Source organism: Saimiri boliviensis, chromosome 17 (assembly GCF_048565385.1).
Source record: "Saimiri boliviensis isolate mSaiBol1 chromosome 17, mSaiBol1.pri, whole genome shotgun sequence".
Classification (NCBI taxonomy): domain Eukaryota; kingdom Metazoa; phylum Chordata; class Mammalia; order Primates; family Cebidae; genus Saimiri; species Saimiri boliviensis.
The window spans coordinates 32,012,326-32,031,600 of NC_133465.1; the positions used below are offsets into that span (position 1 = coordinate 32,012,326).

At 49.7% G+C, this 19,275-nt stretch overlaps 2 protein-coding genes and 1 pseudogene across 2 annotated transcripts; 1 reads left to right on the top strand and 2 right to left on the bottom strand.

The window, feature by feature from the left end:
* Positions 1 to 2,142: 2,142 nt before the first annotated feature.
* On the bottom strand, positions 2,143 to 2,769 carry LOC101029157 (nucleoside diphosphate kinase B pseudogene; annotated as a pseudogene).
* A 1,721-nt stretch (positions 2,770 to 4,490) lies between these two features.
* Positions 4,491 to 10,883, top strand: TM4SF5 (transmembrane 4 L six family member 5). Its single transcript, XM_003931389.3, has 5 exons — positions 4,491 to 4,748; positions 8,817 to 8,897; positions 10,147 to 10,283; positions 10,512 to 10,695; positions 10,772 to 10,883. The coding sequence occupies exons 1-5, from the start codon at positions 4,572 to 4,574 to the stop codon at positions 10,784 to 10,786; spliced, it is 594 nt and encodes a 197-aa protein (XP_003931438.1). The 5' UTR covers positions 4,491 to 4,571; the 3' UTR covers positions 10,787 to 10,883.
* A 3,615-nt stretch (positions 10,884 to 14,498) lies between these two features.
* VMO1 (vitelline membrane outer layer 1 homolog) lies at positions 14,499 to 18,933 on the bottom strand. The gene is made up of 3 exons (XM_039476874.2): positions 17,834 to 18,933; positions 17,613 to 17,728; positions 14,499 to 17,328 (listed from the first exon to the last, which is right to left on the bottom strand). Exons 1-3 carry the CDS (start codon positions 18,026 to 18,028, stop codon positions 17,163 to 17,165), a joined length of 477 nt encoding a protein of 158 aa, XP_039332808.2. The 5' UTR covers positions 18,029 to 18,933; the 3' UTR covers positions 14,499 to 17,162.
* Positions 18,934 to 19,275: the final 342 nt, after the last annotated feature.

Genomic DNA, 19,275 nt, shown 5'->3' on the forward strand with positions numbered 1-19,275 from the left:
AAAAAAAAAAGCCTTGTAACACTAAGGAGGGCTGGGTGCAGTAGCTCATGCCTGTAATCCCAGCCCTTTGGCCTTTGGGAGGCTGAGGCAGGCAGATTACTTCAGGACAGGAGTTCCAGACCAGCCCCACCAACAGGGTGAAACCCTGTCTCCACTAAAAACACAAAAATTACCTAGGCGTCATGGCCAGTGCCTCTAATCCCAGCTACATGAGAGGCTGAGGCAGGCAAATTGCTTGAACCCAGGAGGCAGAGGTTGCAGTGAGCAGAGATTGCACCATTGCACTCCAGCCTGGGCAACAGAGTGAGACTCTGTCTCAAAAAAACAAACAGCCTGGCATGGTGGTGCGTGCCAGTAGTCCCAGCTACTTGGGAGGCTGAGGTGGGAGGATTACTTGAGCCCAGGAGTTCTGGGCTGTAGTGTGCTATGCCAATCAGGTGTCTGCACTAAGTTTGACGTCAATACAGTGACCTCCAGGAAGCGGGAGACCACCAGGTTGCCTAAGGAGGGGTGAACCAGCCCAGGTCAGAAACAGAGCAGGTCACAACTCCCATACTGATAGTAGTGGGATTGCTCCTGTGAAGAGCCACTGCACTCCAGCCTGGGCAACATAGTGAGACCCCATCTCTAATAAAAAACAAACAAAACTGAGGAGGGCTGGGTGCGGTAGCCTGTAATCCCAACACTTTTGGAGGCCAAGCTGGGAGGATAGCTTGAGCCTAGGAGTTCGAAACCAGCCTGGGCAACATAGGAAGACTCCATATCTAAAAAAAAAAAAAAACCCAAAACTTATTTTTAATTAGTTGAGTGTGGTGATGTGGGCCTGTAGTCCTGGCTACTCAGGAGGCTGAAGTGAGAAGATTGCTTGAGACCAGGAGGTCACAGCTGCAGTGAGCCATGATGATCTTAGCACAGCACTCTAGTCTGAGTGATAGAGTTCCTGTCTCAAAAAAAAAAAAAAAAAAAAAAAAGGAGACTATAAAATATTTAAAGGGACAGAAAACATCAGAAGCAACATTGAAATATTTTTTAAAGCATTAAACATGCCAACAGAAGTAAAACCAAATATATCAGTTATCATAATCATCTATGAGTCAGAGACAAGTAGTTGGGGGAGGTTCAAAGTATTTTCTTTATCAGGCATCCTCTGATTCAAGAGGTAAATTCTCCATATATTTTTCTCAATCCAATTCCTCTGTCTTAGAAATAGCAGAGATTCTTGCCATCCATTCTGAGTGGTAAGTTTTCTCCACTTTCCACCTCTCTGTAGTGGTCTAAATGGGCTGCTGGGAGAAGCTGCATCAGGGGCCACCAGCTGGATATCACTTTCCAGGTGACAGCCTCATTGCATGCCCTCTGAAGCCCTGTGGCCCTTCCTGCTGCCCTCATCTCTTCATGACACTCCCACATCCTACTTGAACTAGAGTTAATTCTGTGGAGGCCTTCACTCTCCTGTTTGCTTGTGAGACCCAAATCTGGTTCTCGTTCACACAACTGGAAATCGTTATAGTATCCAGCACAAGGCCCTATCCCTAGCAAGGGCTTAATGAATTAATTTCCAGATCAACAAAGACTCTACACTGCAATTTACACAATTCAAACCAATTCACATATCAAAACTTTCTTTTTCACTTTTTATTTTTTTGAGACAGAGTCTCACTCTCTTGTCCAGGCTGGAGTAGAGTAGTGCAATCTCAGCTCACTGCAACCTCAAGCAATTCTCCCACCTTAGCTTCCTAAGTAGCTGGGACTACGGGTGCGCACCACCAGACCCACCTAATTTTTCTATTTTTAGTAGAGATGGGATTTCACCATATTGGCCAGGCTGGTCTCGAACTCCCAACTGCAACTGATCCGCCTGCCTCAGCCTCCCAAAGTGCTGGGATTACAGGCATGAGGCACTGCGCCCGGCTTACATATCAAAACTTTCTAAGGAATGATCAGGCTTCAGGCATAGCTGGATGTGGTTCTCAGTCATACAACTAGAAATCCCTGTAGCCTCCAGCACAAGGCTCTGTCCCTAGGAAGGGCCTAATGAATTAAATTTCCAAATCAACGAAGACTCTACATTGCAGTTGACACAATTCAAACCAATTCACATATCAAAACTTTTTTTTTCCAGCTTCCAAAGGCGTTACTGGCAAATATGCTCTACAAAAAAATGATCAGTCCTGTTGCTTCTAAGTCAGTGGAATGAAGGGCTGTGTCCAGGGACACACCAAGCCAGACTGAAGGAGACTGCTGCTGTGTCCCCTCTTATTCATAGACCCAGCCATGAGCACAAGACTTGTAGTCAACCAGTTCTTCAGGCTTAAACCATAAGCTGATTTCTTTTTCAGCACTTTTTACTGAGTCACTGTCATGAATGCTGTTCCTGCCAACCTGAATGCAGAAGTCCCCGCGAATGGTGCCTCTCTTAGAATCTGCTGGATTGGTCTCCCCAAGCATCACTCGGCCTGTCTTCACCACATTCAGCCCCTCCCAGACCGTGGCCACGACCGGCCCTGAGTTCATGTACTTCACCAGCCCAGGGAAGAATGGGCGGTCTTTCAGGTCAATGTAATGCTGCTTCAGGTGTTCCTCGGAGGCCCGGAGGACCTTCATGGCCACGAGGCGGGACCCCTTCTGCTTGAAGAGCTTGATGATCTCGCCCACTAGGCCAAGCTGCACGCCATCCAACTTGATGGCGATGAAGGTGTGCTTGAGGTTGGCCAAGGTTTGGGAAGCTGGCAGGGCCAGGTGGTGGTGCTGCAGTGTGGGAGCCACATATTAAAACTTTCTAAGGAATGATCAGGCTTCAGGCATAGCTGGATCTGCAGGTTCAAATGACATCATCGAGACCTACTATCTCCATCTCTCAATTGTTCTTTCCTCTGGATTAACTTCTCCCCGTAACAGGCAGGCCCTCCCTCATCACAACAGCTGGTTGTGAAGTCATCAGGGGCCGGGCTCAGCGGCTCACACCTGTAATCCCAGCACTTTGGGAGGCTGAGGTGGGAGGATCGCTTGAGCTCAGGAGCACTGGGTAACAGTGAGACCTTGTCTTTACTAAAAATCAAACAATTAGCCAGGCATGGTAACACACACCTGTAGTCCTAGCTACTCAGGAGGCTGAGGTGGGATGATCAATTGAGCCCAGGTGGTCAAGGCTGCAAGGAGCCTTGATCCACTACACACCAGCCTGGGGAACAAAGCAAGACTCCGGCAGCAACAAAGCAAGATGAAAAAAGGCAGAAGCTGATTTTTCACAGAGCTGGCTCAGATCACGTGGCTGTTGCTAAATCAAACACCGAGGCTAGCGGGATAGAACGCTCTCATCAATCAGGCCTAAGTCCCAAGCCCACCCTGAGAGAGACAGGTAGTGGCCTCAAGAGGAGGAGACGTCAATAATCAAATACTGAGAAAGCGAAATGGTAGGATGATGAGAGCCCACAGTCATCTCTTTAATTTCTCCCTAGGAGGAACGCTCCCTGTGGCACTAGCAGAAATGAAGAGGCCACCACATATCTGTTCTGTGCTTCCTAGTTCACAAAATAGTTCTCAGGTGGTCCCACTTAATTCTCACAAGTAGCCCGCAAGGCAAGTGGCATCACTTTATTCTTATTTTTTTATATTTTATTTTTGAGATGGAGTCTTGCTCTGTCACCCAGGCTAGAGTGCAGGGGCACCATCTCAGCTCACTGCAACCTCTGCCTCCCAGGTTCAAGCCATTCTCCTGCCTCACCCTCCCGGGTAGCTGGGATTACAGGTGCTCACCACCACGCCCAGCTAATTTCTATATTGTTAGTAGAGACACGGTTTCACCATGCTGGTCTCGAATTCCTGACCTTGTATTCCGCCTGCCACAGCCTCCTAAAGTACTTGAATTACAGGTGTGAGCCACCACACCAGGCCTATTTTTTATTTTTTTGAGACAGAGTTTCGCTCGTCACCCAGGCTGGAATGCAGTGGCACAATTTCGGCTCACTGCAACCTCCACCTCCCGGGTTCAAGCGATTCTCCTGCCTCAGCCTCCCAAGTAGCTGGGATTACAGGTGCCCACCACCTCGCCCAGCTAATTTTTGTATTTTTTGTAGAGACGAGGTTTCTCCATGTTGTACAGGCTAATCTCGAACTCCTGACCTCAGGTGATCCACCCACCTCGGCCTCCCAAAGTACTGGGATTACAGGCGTGAGCCAACGCACTCGGCCGCAAGTGGCATCACTTTATACAGATGAGGTAACTGAGACATATTGAGGGGCTTGGCTAAGTTGCAAAGCAGATATGGAATCAACAGAGGCGCTGTGGAGGAATGTGCAGAAAAACGGGAAGGCATGAATCCTGGGTAGTGTGTCCACGGCCCCCCTACCTCATCCACCACCACATCCTCCCTTTATCTCAGGGCTGCAGCCCTCCGCCTCTGCCTTCTCCATGCCCACGACCTGTGCCTCTCTCCCTTATCATTCTGATCCTGCCAGTTGCTGCCACACCTCTTTCTGACCTTTGCTCCTTGCTCCAGGGTTGTTTTCCTCAGGAGCTGGGAACCTCCGGCTTACTTTCACTCACTGCCTGCCCTTCCTAACATCCCACCATGTGCACGGGAAAGTGTGCCCGCTGCGTGGGGCTCTCCCTCATCACCCTCTCCCTGGTCTGCATCGTGGCCAATGCCCTCCTGCTGGTGCCTAATGGGGAGACCTCCTGGACCAACACCAACCATCTCAGCTTGCAAGTCTGGCTCATGGGTGGCTTCATCGGCGGGGGCCTAATGGTGAGAAGGTTGGCAGGGGAGCCCGGGCCAGGTGGCTGGGTGCCACCTAAGGAGTTCTGAACAGGAGGGACAGGGAGAGAGGAGTAAGGATGGTTCCTGGGAGAGGATGGCAGTGGCTTGGTGGGTACTAAGAGCCCTCTGGAGTCAGTCCTGGAAGAGCCCCGGGGTCCCAAGCTGAAAATCTGAAGGGAACAGAAAGGACGAGGGCTTCATTGCTCTAAAGAGCTCCCCTACCTCGTAGGGAGCATGTCCTGCCTGTCCTCCCTGTTTCCACTGTTGAGCAGATGCTGAGAACACCTCACTACAAGGGTGGAGGCAGAAGGAGCAGCTGGTTGTCAGAGACATCATCAGACAGGATAATAACAGGCATGAGGGTGGGGTGCAGCAAAATTACTCAGAGCTGGCCAGGCATGGTAGCTCACGCCTGGAATCCCAGCACTTTGGGCGGCCAAAGCAGGCGGATCACAAGGTCAGGAGTTCAAGACCAGCCTGGCCAATATGGTGAAACTCTCTCTCTACTTAAAATACAAAAATTAGCTGGACCTGGTGGTGGTCGCCTGTAATCCCAACTACTCGGGAGGCTGAGGCAGGAGAATTGCTTCAACTCAGGAGGCAGGGGTTGCAGTGAGCCAAGATTGTGCCACTACACTCCAGCCTGGGCAACAAAGCAAGACTCTGTCTTGGGGAAAAAAAAAAAAAAAGAAAGAAATTACCCAGCCAGGCACGGTGGCTCAAGCCTGTAATCCCAGCACTTTGGGAGGCTGAGGCGGGTGGATCACAAGGTCAAGAGATCGAGACCATCCTGGTCAACATGGTGAAACCCCATCTCTACTAAAAATACAAAAAATTAGCTGGGCATGGCGGCGTGTGCCTGTAATCCCAGCTACTCACTAGGCTGAGGCAGGAGAATTGCCTGAGCCCAGGAGGCGGAGGTTGCGGTGAGCCGAGATCGCGCCATTGCACTCCAGCCTGGGTAACAAGAGCAAAACTCCGTCTCAAAAAAAAAAAAAAAGAAATTACCCAGAGCCAGGGACTGATATCACAGATCAGTCATCCTCCCCTGCCTCCACGTCCATTCACTCTCACCCCATATTTCTGGAGGCCCAATCTGTGCCGAGTGCTAAGGATAAACTCAGAACTTAGGTCAGAATGGCAGAGAGGATGCCCCCAAGTCATCTTCCAGGAGATGGGAAACTTTTTTTTTCGAGGGGGCAGGGGTGTTGGGTTTTTTTTTTGTTGTTGTTTGTTTGTTTGTTTGTTTGAGACAGGGTCTCTTTCTGTTGCCCAGGCTGGAGTGTGGTGGTGCAAACATGGCTCACTGCAGCCTCAACCTCCTGGGCCCAAGCAGTTCTCCTACCTCAGCCTCCCAAGTAGCTGGAACCACAGGTGGGGAACACCACACCCAGCTAACTTTTAAATTTTTTGTAGAGACGGAGTATCCCTGTTACCCAGTCTGGTCTCAAACTCCTGGCTTCAAGTGATCCTCCTGCCTCAGCCTCCCAAAGTGCTAGAATTATAGGTGTGAGCCACCATGCCTGGCCAAGACTAAGATCTGTCAGAAGTGGGGGAAAAGGAGACATAGATTTCTCCAACTTACTAACCCCCATCTTCCAAGTTTCTACCCGTCTAGGGAAACTTTGGGATGGTCAACCTGGTTTAATATCTTCATGTGATAAAGACAAGTGATCTACCCAGCACAGTTCCCCACTTCTTAGGACGGTTGGCCAATGACATTCTCCAGGGGAGAGCTCACCTTGGCCTCTTTTGCTGGTCATATCTCTGTTTGCTAAAAGAGGATACCTATCCTTTAACCAACAATCCCCTCTTACTCTCTGGAGTCTTTTCTTCTCCCTCCTGCCTGGATTCTTGGCTGCTGGACTCTACTCCATCACTCGAAACTCAGCCTTCTCTGACAGTCACACTCCTCTCAGGCTTACACACTTAGCCAGTGTCACGGGGTGCTCCCTCTCCAACCTCAACCATCCCTGTCTCCTCACACTCCTCTGCCCCCTTTAACCGGCTTGCTTCAGTGGAGATCCCGAGGCTGTGCTCCCCACATACTCATTCACAGCTGCCTTCCTCCCCACTCTGTGCCATGATCGCTCTTAGGAAGCACTGGCACGGTGGCTCATGCCTGTAATCCCAGCACTTTGGGAGCTTGAGGCTGGTGAATCACCTGAGGCCGGTGAAACACCTGAGGTCAGGAGTTCAAGACCAGCCTGGCCAACATGGTGAAACCCTGTCTCTACTAAAAATACAAAAATTAGCTGGGGTTGGTGTTGGGTGCCTGTAATCCCAGCTACTCGGGAGGCTGAGGCAGGAGAATCACTTGAACCCAGGAGGTGGAAGTTGCAGTGAACCAAGATTGTACCATTGCACTCCAGCCTGGGCAACAAGATTGAAACTCTGTCTCAAATAAAATAAAATAAAATAAAATAAAACAAAACTGCTGGCATGAAGAGCTCCTAGGCAAAGTGGAAGCCACGTTTTACAGGATCTTCAGGAAGGCTCTATGCAGTGATGTCTGAACTGAGCCCCAAATGACAAGAAGAAGGTGCGAGTGTTGCAGGCAGGGAACTGGCAGGTCGAAAGCCTAAGGTGGGAATAGGCTCCACACTTCTAAGGATCAGACAGGTGGCCGGCATAGGTGAGGTGCCATGAAATGAGGTCTGAGGAGGGCAGAGGCTAGGCCTGGAACACCCCTGAAAGCCACTGTGGAGTCATTTGAATTTTTATCCTAAGTACAACAGAAAACTATTTAAGGACTTTTTACACTTTTTTTTTTTTTGATGTTTTAAAACTTTTTATTGAAGTCATACAGACAAGTACCCAGATCCATAGTACACAGCTCAACAAATTTTTAAAAAGTGAGCATATCTGAGCCCAGGTCAAAAACCAGATCATTACCAGAAGAGCCCAGACATGCGTCTCACCACACACAAAACCCAGAATCACCTCACCAACAAGGGTAACAACTATTCTTTCTTTTTTTTTTTTTTGAGACAGAGTTTTGCTCTTGTTACCCAGGCTGCAATGGCATGATCTTGGCTCATTGCAATATCCACCTCCCGGGTTCAAGCAGTTCTCCTGCCTCAGCCTCCCAAGTAGCTGGGACTACAGGTGTGCACCACCAGGCCCAGCTAATTTTTGTAGTTTTAGTAAAGACGGGGTTTCACCATGTTGGCCAGGCTACTCTCAGACTCCTGGCTTTGTGATCTGCCCACCTCGGACTCCCAAAGTGCTGGGATTACAGGCATGAGCCACCACGCCTGACTATTCTGTCTTCTAACCCCATAGACTAGTTTGGCCTATTTTGAACTTCACACAAATGGAATCATAGAGTATATGTTCCTTTGTGTCTGGCTTCTTTTTTTTTTTTTTTTTTGAGACAGAGTTTCCCTCTTGTTGCCCGGGTTGGAGTGCAATCTCTGCCACCTCCCGGGTTCGAGCCATTCTCCTGCCTCAGCCTCCGGAGTAGCTGGGATTACAGGCACCCGCCACCATGCCCAGCTAGTTTTGTATTTTTAGTAGAGACAAGGTTTCTCCATGTTGGTCAGGCTGGTCTCGAACTCCTGACCTCAGGTGATCTGCCCACCTCCACCTCCCAAAGTGCTGAGATTATAGGTATGAACCATCACCCCCTGCCTCTGAGCCAGTCTTGACACCATGTCAGCTTGTTCTCTCATGAAATCCTGAGAACAGACCTGTGAGGTAGATCTTCCAGACCCATTTTACACAGGGCAAAACTGAGATCCTGAGAGAGGAATCAATTCATAGCATGTGAAGTAGTCCCCCTGACATCCATTCAATAGGGTAACTACTATGTGCCAAGATTGGGGAAAATAATGATATTGGGCGCTACCCTCTAGAGGCCACAATCTGAACAGAGATAAGGTAGGCACATAAATAAGGATAAAGCAAAGTGAAGCCCAGGAGAGCTCCAGAAGAAGCAGAGAAAAGGTCTTCTACAGTCCAAAGGGCTAAAGGGATCACAGGCAGCTTCCCGAAGGACATAAGCACTGATGTAAGTAAGGCCTGGACATGCTACAACAATGACTTGTCCCACAGGTACTATGCCCGGGAATTGCAGCCGTTCGTGCAGGAGGCAAGGGCTGCTGTGGTGCTGGGTGCTGTGGAAATCGCTGCAGGGTAAGATCCAAACCAAGAAGGAATTCCGGGCTGGGTGTGGTGGCTCATGCTTGTAATCCCAACACTTTAGCAGGTTGAGGTGGGAGGATGGCTTGAGCCCAGGAGTTCTAGACCAGCCTTGGCAACATGGCGAGACCCCTGTCTCTACTAAAAATACAAAAATTAGCCGGGTGTGGAGGCACACACCTGCAATCCCAGTTACTTGAGAGGCTGAGGCTGGAGGACCGCTTGAGCCCAGGAGGTCGAGGCTGCAGTAAACAGTGATCTCACACCACTGCACTCCAGCCTGGGCAACAGCATGAGACCCTGTCTCAAAGGGAAAAAAAGAAAAGAAAAAAAAAGAAATCCAGACTCAATTTCCGCACATGTTCTAGCAGAGCCACGGCACTCTCTACGGAATTCCTACCTACACAAACTCCTCTGTGAGTCCCAGGCTCCACCCCACCCCTGCCTGGCACCAGCAAATCTCAAATCTCAATGATCCAGAGGGGTACAGGGGTGAGGGGGAGAGGGGGGACTACAATCCTGGTGAACCTTGGTGGCCACTGGCTCTCAGGGCTAGCCTAACTCCAAGCCAGGGGTTTGACAAGAAATGTATATATACATACAGGTGTGAGCCACCGTGCCCGGCCCCGGAAATGTATTTTAAATCTGACTCTGTCTTTAAAAGAAAAAAAAAAAGAAGAAATTAAAAAAAAAAAAAAAAACACTCATTGATTTAACCTGATTCTTGTTTTTAAAAGGAAAAAAAAAAAAAGAAGAAATTAAATCTGACTCCAGGCTGGGCACAGTAATCCTAGCACTTTGGGAGGCCAAGGAGGGCAGATCGCCTGAGGCCAGGAGCTCGAGACCAGCTTGGCCAACATGGTGAAACCGCATCTCTACTAAAAATATAAAAATTAGCCAGGCGTGGTGGTCAGCGCCTATAATCCCAGCTACCTGAGAGGCTGAAGGAACAAGAATGGCTTGATTCTGTTAGGCTGTGTAGAGAAAAAAAAATAAAAGAAAAGAAAGAAATGAGAATGGCTTGAACCAGAGACAGAAGTTGTAGTGAGAGTCGAGACCGTGTCACTACACTCCAGCCTGGGCGACAGAAAACACTCTGTCTAAAATAAATAAATACATAAATAAAATTAAAATAAATTTCCACCTGACTGGAGCAGAGCTCGATGTGTGAGGGCTGTTGCTGAACGCTGTCACCCACAGATGGGGACATTAGGCCTTACCTCCCCTTCCACATCACATCCAGATGCTGCGCTCCGTCTTCTCCTCCGCGTTTGGGGTGCTTGGTGCCATCTACTGCCTCTCGGTGTCTGGAGCTGGACTCCGAAATGGACCCAGATGCTTAATGAACGGCCAGTGGGGCTACCACTTCGAAGACACCCAGTAAGGCTTAGCCTGTATTCATGCCCTCCATTCTCTGCCTCTTCCCTCCGACCCTTACCCCGTGGACTGGGACATCTGGGCGGGACTCGGCTTCGAGAGCACTCGCTCCACGTGGGCTACCTGGGCCTTTGCAAATCCCCTGGGACGCGTTCCCGGGGGTGCTGGGGAGGGGTGGGGGTGGTGCACGCGCATGCCGCCTTCTCCCACGTGACCTTGCCCCGCCCACAGGGGAGACTACTTGCTCAACCGCACTCTATGGGATTGGTGCGAGGCGCCCCCTCGCGTGGTCCCCTGGAACGTGACGCTCTTCTCGCTGCTAGTGGCCACCTCGTGTCTGGAGGTGGTACTGTGTGGGATCCAGCTGGTGAACGCGATCATCGGTGTCTTCTGTGGCGATTGCAGGAAAAAAAAGGTGGGATGGCGTGGGGTGGAGTTGTAGAGGGAACCTGCCTGGTCCTGGCTGCGTTCTCACCTTCTCTTTTCCGCAGGACACCCCTCACTGAGGCTCCACTGACCGCCGGGTTACACCTGCTCCCTCCCGGATGCCTGCGTGGCCCGCTCACTCCCTGGCTCGCTAGAATAAACTGCTTTGAGCTCTCTTCCCTGTCTCAGATTGTGGGCTTTGGGGCCCCTGCACGCCGCTTGTTACTTTTTTTTTTTTTTGAGACGGAGTCTTGCTTTGTCGCCCAGGCTGCAGTTCAGTGGCATGATCTCGGCTCACTGCAAACTCTGCTTCTCAGATTCCAGCGATTCTTCTGCCTCAGACTCCCGAGTAGCTGGTATTACAGGCACCTGCCACCACGCCTGGCTAATTTTTGTATCTTTAGTAGAGACAGGGATTCACCATATTGGCCAGGCTGGTCTCATACTTCAGACCTCATGATCCACCGGCCTCGGCTTCCCAAAGTGCTGGGATTACAGGCGTGAGCCACGACGCCTGGCCTTACTTTCTTAACAAATAGATACTGGGTCGGGCGCAGTGACTGACGCCCGTAATCCCAGCACTTGGGAGGCTGAGGTGGGTGGATCACTTGAGGTCAGGAGTTCGAGACCAGCCTGACCAACATAGTGAAACCCTGTCTCCACTAAAAATACAAAAATTAGCCGGACATAGTGGCACACACCTGTAGTCCCAGCTACTCGGGAGGCTGAGGCAGGAGAATTGAATGAACCCAGGAGGCGGAGATTTCAGTGTGCCAAGATATTGCCACTGCACTCCAGCCTGGGTGACAGAGTGAGACTCCGTCTCTAAATAAATAAATAAATAAATACTGAGCTATTTGGTTGTGCTGGAAATAATGATGGTAAACAAGAGGGACAAGTTCTGTGCTCTCAACTTGGCATTCCAAGGGTGGAAGATAGGCAATTGTTAAAAGAGGCAAAAAATTATTTCAGTAGGTAAAAAATATACTTTTTTTTTTTTTTTAGACAGGGTCTCGCTTTGTCACTCAGGTTGGAAGGCAGTGGCATGATATCGGCTCACTGTATCCTCCACTTTCTGGGCCCAAGCGATCATCCCATCTCAGCCTCCCAAGTAGCTGGGACCACAGGTATATGCCACCATGCCTTGCTAATTTTTTTGTATTTTTTGTAGAGACGGGGTTTCGCCATGTTGCCCAGGCTGGTCTTGAACTCCTGAGCAAAAGCAATTCTCCCACCTCAGCCTTCCTAAGTGTTGGGATTGCAGGTGTGAGCCACTGTGCCTGGCCAATAAACCCTTTTTAAAAGCATGTTAATGGGATTGATATTGACTGATGGAGAGACTCTCTTTTACGATAGGGAAATTTTGAGAAAGTTAAATTTGAGCTAAGATCTGGAGGGCTTGCTACCCATCCGGATATTTGGGGGATTATGGGTAGAGAGAACAGCAAGGACAAAGGTCTTGAACGGGAAATCAGTATTTAGGAAGACTACTGTTTGGGTTTTGTAGGAGAAAATAATGAAAACTATGGAAAAGACACTATAGCCTCTTAAACTCTAGAAAACAGAACTGTAAAGCCATTGTGGCCTTGTCACCTCCTAATTTGGTAGATTTTTTTTGGAGTGCAGTGGCCTGATTTTGGCTCATTGCAGAGCCTCGACCTCCAGGGCTCAAGCAATCCTCCTGCCTCTGCCTCCTGAGTAGCTGGGACTATAGGCACACAACACCACACCCTGCTAATTTTTGTACTTTGTGTGGACAGGGGTTTTCACTATGTTGTCCAGGCTGGTCTCCAACACCTAAGCTTATGCAATCCACTCGCCTTGGCCTCCCAGAGTGTTGAGATTACAGGCGTGAGCTACCACGCCTGGCCATAATTTAGTAGAATTTGCCTTTTTTTTTTGTTTTTTTGAGACAGAGTTTTGCTCTAGTTGCCAAAGCTGGAGTGCAATGGAGCGATCTCAGCTCACAGCAACATCTGCCTCCCGGATTCAAGTGGTTCTCCTGCCTCAGCTTCCCGAGTAGCTGGGATTACAGGTGTGCACCACCACGCTAGGCTAATTTTGTTTTTTCAGTAGCAACGTAGTTTCTCCATGTTGGTCAGTAAGTCTGGCTTTCTGAAGGTGTCTGCGGACACCCTGCCCCCATTTGGTGCCTAGGTTGTCTCCTTTCTGAACCAGTGACCTAAGATTAAGAAAATTCAGGCCAGGTGCAGTGGCTCACGCCTGTAATCGCAGCACTTTGGGAGGCTGAGGTGGGCAGATCACCTGAAGTCAGGAGTTCAAGACCAGCCTGGCCAACATGGGGAAACCCTCATCTCTACTAAAAATACAAAAATTAGTTGGGCGTGGTGGCAGGCACCTATAGTCCCAGCTACTTGGGAGGCTGAGGCAGGAGAATCCTTGAACCCAGGAGGGGGAGGTTGCAGTGAACCAAGATCATGCCACTGCATTCCAGCCTGAGCCACAGAGCAAGACTCCTCTAAAAATAGAAAGAAAGAAAGAAAGAAAGAAAGAAAGAAAGAAAGAAAGAAAGAAAGAAAGAAAAAGCCAGACTTCCATCACTTGTGTGAAAGTTGTGTGTTTAAGTGTGTTTTTCTAGACTACGAGTCCATAACTTTCAGCAATCTACCATGGACCCCTGAGACCAAACCCAAATGTATGCCTCACCAAATGCTAGGTTAGGAGGGGGAAAGAAGACACAGTTCCCCATCCCTAAAACAGGTGAGACCAAAGTTAACTTGAAGAAGCTTTAATAGCAGGAGGTGGGACTAGCCTCCTGGCCCAGAAGAGAGCTGCGGCTGCGCCTTTCAACTGCGGCAGCAGAAAAAGAGCACGTCGTTCAGCGCAGTGTCATCGCCGGAGCCTAAAGGCCCCTCGATCTTGGTCTGCAGGCCGCACACACCCTTGGGGCAAGGGAAACTCCAGTTTCCAAAGTCTCCCCAGCTCAGCCCAGGCCCCTCCAGTTCCTTGCCGTCTGAACAGCGGAAGCGCACGTTGTCGCTGCTGTGTGGTCACCTTTCCCGATAGGTGGTTCCACGCGAAGCGAGAAAGCCAGCAGGAAGCCGCTGCCGGGACACCACAATGGCTTACTCCACACGCCCCACCTGCAAGGGAAATGGAGATGCGCTGGCTCTGCGGGCGCCCCCGTTCACCAACAGGCCGATCACCTCTTGGGACTTTCCAAGCCAAGTGCTGCCTACACACCCTGGTAAGCTGGGTCTAGCTCCCTGACCTCCACCCCAGCCCGGGTCTACACTGGCCTATACTGCCCTGTAGCTCTGGAGGAGCCAGCCTGCCTGTCATGATGGAGTATGTCATAGACATACTCCATCTTAGAAGAAGATATGCACAAACAGGAATAATTCTTTTTTTTTAATTTTTTAATTTTTATTTTTATTTTTTATTTTTTTATTTTTATTTTTTTTGAGACAGAGTCTTGCTCTGTTGCCAGGCTGGAGTACAGTGGCGCTATCTCAGCTCACTGCAACCTCTGCCTCCTGGGTTCAAGCGATTCTCCTGCCTCAGCCTCCCAAGTAGCTGGGAGTACAGGCGAGTGCCACCATGCCCAACTAATTTATTTATTTATTTATTTTGAGATGGAGTCTTGCTCTGTTGCCCAGGCTGGAGTGCAGTGTCTCAGTCTTGGCTCACTGCAACCTCTGCCTCCCAGGTTCAAATGATTCTCCTGCCTCAGACTCCCCAGTAGCTGGGACTACAGGTGCCCTGCCACCACACCCAGCTAATTTTTTGTATTTTTAGTAGAGACAGGGTTTCACCATGCTGGCCAGGCTAATCTTAATCTCTTGACCTCGTGATCTCCCCACCACGGACTCCCAAAGTGCTGGGATTACAGGCGAGAGCCACCACTCCCTACCCAACAGGAAAAATTCTGAGAAGTTTGGGGACAGGAGACTAAGAACCTCTAAGAAGAGATAATGTTATTTCTTGCATTGCTTTCTGTATCCTGGTATCCTTTCCCAGAATGCCTTTCCCCCTGTGACCACCAGGTGGACTCCTAATTTGCAAAAGCAAAAAAGCCGGCTAAGTGTGTTTTTGGTTTGTTTGCTTGTGTTGAGAGGAAGTCTCAGTCTGTTGCCAAGGCTGGAGTGCAGTGGCGCCATCTGGGCTCACTGCAACCTCCGATTCCCAGGTTCAAGCAATTTTCCTGCCTCCTGAGTAGCTGGGGTTACAGACATGTCCACCACACCCAGTTAATTTTTATGTTTATTTATTTCTTTATTTTATTTTATTTTATTTTATTTTTTTGAGACGGAGTTTTGCTCTTGTTACCCAGGCTGGAGTGCAATGGCATGATCTTGGCTCACCGCAACCTCCGCCTCCTGGGTTCAGGCAATTCTCCTGCCTCAGCCTCCTGAGTAGCTGGGATTACAGGCACGCGCCACCATGCCCAGCTAATATTTTTGGACTTTTTAGTAGAGACGGGGGTTTCACCATGTTGACCAGGATGGTCTCGATCTCTTGACCTTGTGATCCACCAGGCTCGGCCTCCCAAAGTGCTGGGATTACAGGCTTGAGCCACCGCGCCCGGCCTTATTTCTTTATTTTTTAAAAGATGGGGTTTCGCCATGTTGGCCAGACTGGTCCTGAACTACTGACCCTAGGTGATCTGCCCACCTCGGCCTCTCAAAGTGCTGGAATTACAGGCATGAGCCACTGCGCCCCACTATTCTGTCTTCTAACCCAATGAAGTAGTTTGGCCTATTACCCACTTTACACAAAAGGAATCATAGAGTGTATGTTCCTTTGTATCTGGCCTTTTTTGTTGTTGTTGTTGTAGAGTCAGGGTTTCACCTTGTTGGCCAGGCTGCTCTGGAACTCCTGACCTCAGGTCATCTGCCAACCTCTGCATCCCAAAATGCTGGGATCACAGGCATGAGCCACTGTGCCTGGCCTAAAAAAGCCTAGCTAAATTTGTTAGGGGGCCACAACCCCTGATTCACCTGCCCCTTATACACACTCCTTTGTTTATTCATTACCTGTTTATTTAGCAATAATGTGTTTTGGCTGAAGCAATATTCCAAGTGCTGTAAGCAGCCAAAGAAAACAAGGCCCCTGTCATCAGAGCTCACATTCCAGTGAAGAGACAGAGGATTAATTCTCCCCCAGTGGACCCTGAGTTCTGTGAAGACATTGTTGTAGTCTCCAAGCCTAGTACATGCGGAAGTACTTAATAAAGACTAGTGAAATGAACGATTGAAGAATTGAAGAGCCAGTGTGGAGTTCTGAAAATTAAACCACAGCCAGATGCAGTGGCTCACACCTATAATCCCAGCACTTTGGGAGGCCGAGGAGGGCGGATCACCTGAGATTGAGAGTACAAGAGCAGCCTGAGCAACACGGAGAAACCCTGTCTACTAAAAGTAAATACAAAACTATCTGGGTGTCGTGGTGCATGCCTGTAATCCCAGCTACTCCAGAGGCCGAGGCAGGAGAATTGCTTGAACCTGGGAGACAGAGGTTGCGATGAGCCCAGATTATGCCATTGCACTCCAGCAGGGGAAACAATTGCCAAATTTCGTCTCAAAAAAAGAAAGAAAGAAAGAAAGAAAATGTGAAAGGATAAAACCTGACAAATGTATATGATTGAGAGAGGTCATGTATCCAGATCAAGACAAAGTTCCCTGGGATTAGAGAATTTAGAAGCAGGTCCTCCCTGAATCCCAGAGGTGCCTGGAGCTTGAACTTAGTAAGATTTTTAGGTGGCCAGGTGTGGTGGCTCACACCTGTAATCCCAGCATTTTGGGAGGCTGAGGAGGGCAGAACACCTGAGGTCAGGAGGTTGAGACCAGCCTGGGCAACATGGGGAAACCCCATCTCTACTAAAAATACAAAAATTAACCGGGCATAGTGGCGGGCACCTATAGTCCCAGCTACTCAGGAGGCTGAGGCAGGAGAATCACTTGAACCCAGGAGGGGGAGGTTACAGTGAGCCAAGATCATGCCGCTGCACTCCAACCTGAGCGACAGAGCAAGACTCCTCTAAAAGAAAAAAAAAAAAAAAAAAAAAAAAAAAACAAGAAGAAGAAGGAGAAGAAGAAGAAAGCCAGACTTCCATCACTTATGTGATAATTATGTGTTTAAGTGTGTTTTTCTGGACTACCAGTCCATAACTTTCAGCAGTCTACCATGGACCCCTGAGACCAAACTCAAATGTATCCCTCGCCCAATGCTAGGTTAGGAGGGAAAGAGGAAACTCAGTTCTCAATCCCCAAAACAGGTGAAACCAAAGTCAACTTGAAGAAGCTTTAATAGCAGGAGGTGGGACTAGCCTCCTGGCCCAGGAGAGAGCGGCGGTGGCCACGCTTAACTGCCGCAGCAGAAAAATCGCACATCGTTCAGCGCAGTGTCATCGCTGGGGCCTCTAAGCCCCTCGATCTTGGTCTGCAGGCCGCACACACCCTTGGGGCAAGGGAAACTCCAGTTTCCAAAGTCTCCCTAGCTCAGCCCAGGCCCCTGCAGTTCCTCGCCGTCTGAACAGCAGAAGCGCACGTTGTTCGCCGCTGTGTCGTCACCGTAGGGGAGAGGTGCCTCCACGCGAAACGAGAAAGCCACCAGGTAGCCGCCGCCCGGACACCACAATGGCTCACTCCAATCGCCCCACCTGCAAGGGAAAGGGAGATGTACTGGCTCTGCAGGCGCCCCCATTCACCAAACCCTTAGACTTTCCAAGTCAAGTGCTTTCTACCTGACCTGGTGGGCTGGCTCTAACTCCCTGACCTCCGCCGAGCAGCCGAGAGGTCTTCCATCCACCCCCAGCTCCGGTTTATATTAGACTATACTGCCCAGTAGCTCTGGAGGAGCCAGCCTTCCTGTCGCGATGGAATGTGTCATAGAGGGTAAGGGACATACCATCACCCCAGGGGATCCTTGACCCCTGTGCCCCACCTTCCAGACTTGGACTCTATCGCGTGCGCGTTTCCTAGGACGTTCCTGCGCGCACAGTGCAGCCTGATCCCATTCAATGCAGTGTCATCGCCAGGACCACCTTGGGGAGGCTCCACCTGGGTATCGAGGAGAGGAGCAAGGAGGAGTCACGGAATTGCCATCCTTGGCTGGGTAGTCCCAAGCATCTCTGCACTCTCCAGGACCTAGGCCTGAGCTCCAACCTTGAGCGAGAACCCGCTGGCGAAGAATCCTTGAGGACACATCTCAGGCCAGGCCCAGTCGCCCCAGGGACCTCCGTTGGTCACTTCAATGACCGCCGTGTAGCCGTTCTGCTCATCTACCTGTGCACATATGAAACATGTCGCCTGCAGAAGCAGCAGCAGCAATAGCAGCTTGGCTCTGACGCCCAGCTCCATCCTGCAGCCTCTGTGAATCAGGCTTCCTAAACAGATTTCTATCAGTTTGGCCCTTCCTAGGGATCCGATTGCGAAACAGCCTCTCAGATTAAGTGAATCCCAAAACTAATCCACTCCTGGAACCCAGCAGACTCGATTTCCTGCTCCCAGAGGCAGAGGTTCCCAGAGCTAGTGAAGAAGGAGCAGTGAGAGAGGGTAAATTGAAATAACCATCACCTACTGAACCTTTACTATAGGCTATGAATTATGCTTAGCGCTTTGTAGACGTATTTTATTTAACCATCATAACAATTTTAGGAGGTGAGAATGACTCTTCTTATTTTATAGATGAGGGAAATGGCAAGCGATTTGCCTTAGGTTTACAGCCAAGAAAGCTGGGAAATACTCCAGGAGTGGGAGCGGAGACCAGGGCTAGGGATGGAAGTGATCTCACAGGAGTCCCACCAGGGCAGGATGGGTCAAGAGCAACCCAGAGACCTCCAGGATGTGAGGGGACATCAGAGTGATGACAGGGCAAGAATTCACCAACTGGAGAAGCTGAGAAACCTCCTGTCAGCTCAGAAGTCTCCTCTGGGAGGTATTCTTAGAGATCAGAACCCCACCTAACACCTTAAGAATCCAGAACACCCATCCCCACCTTAGAACCTTAAAAGAAGATATATACAAATAGGAATTTTTTTTTTTAAGATGGGGTTTCACCATGATGGCCAGGCTGGCCTTGAACTCCTGACCTCAGGTGATCCACCCACCTTGACCTCCCAAAATGCTGGGTCACCTCGCCCGGCCGGAATTGTTTATTTCTTTCTCTCTCTCTCTCTCTTTCCTTCCTTCCTTTTCTTTCTCTTTCTCCTTTCTTTCTTTTCTTTCTTTCCTTCCTTCCTCCCTCCCTCCCTCCCTCCCTTTCTTTCTTTCTTTTCTTTCTTTCTTTTCTTTCTCTTGAGATGGAGTCTTGCTCTGTCACCAGGCTGGAGTGCAGTGGTGTGATCTCAGCTCACTGCAACCTCTGCCTCCCAGGTTCAAGTGATTCTTCTACCTCAGCCTCCCAAGTAGCTGAGACTACAGCCGCGTGCCACCACACCCGGCTTTTTGTATTTTTAGTAGAGACAGGGTTTCACCATGTTGGCCAGGATGGTCTCAGTGTCTTGACCTCGTGATCAGCCTGCTTCGGCCTCCCAAAGTGCTGGAATTACAGGCATGAGGCACTGGGCCTGGACTAACAGAAGTAATTCTAAAAAGTTTGGGGACAG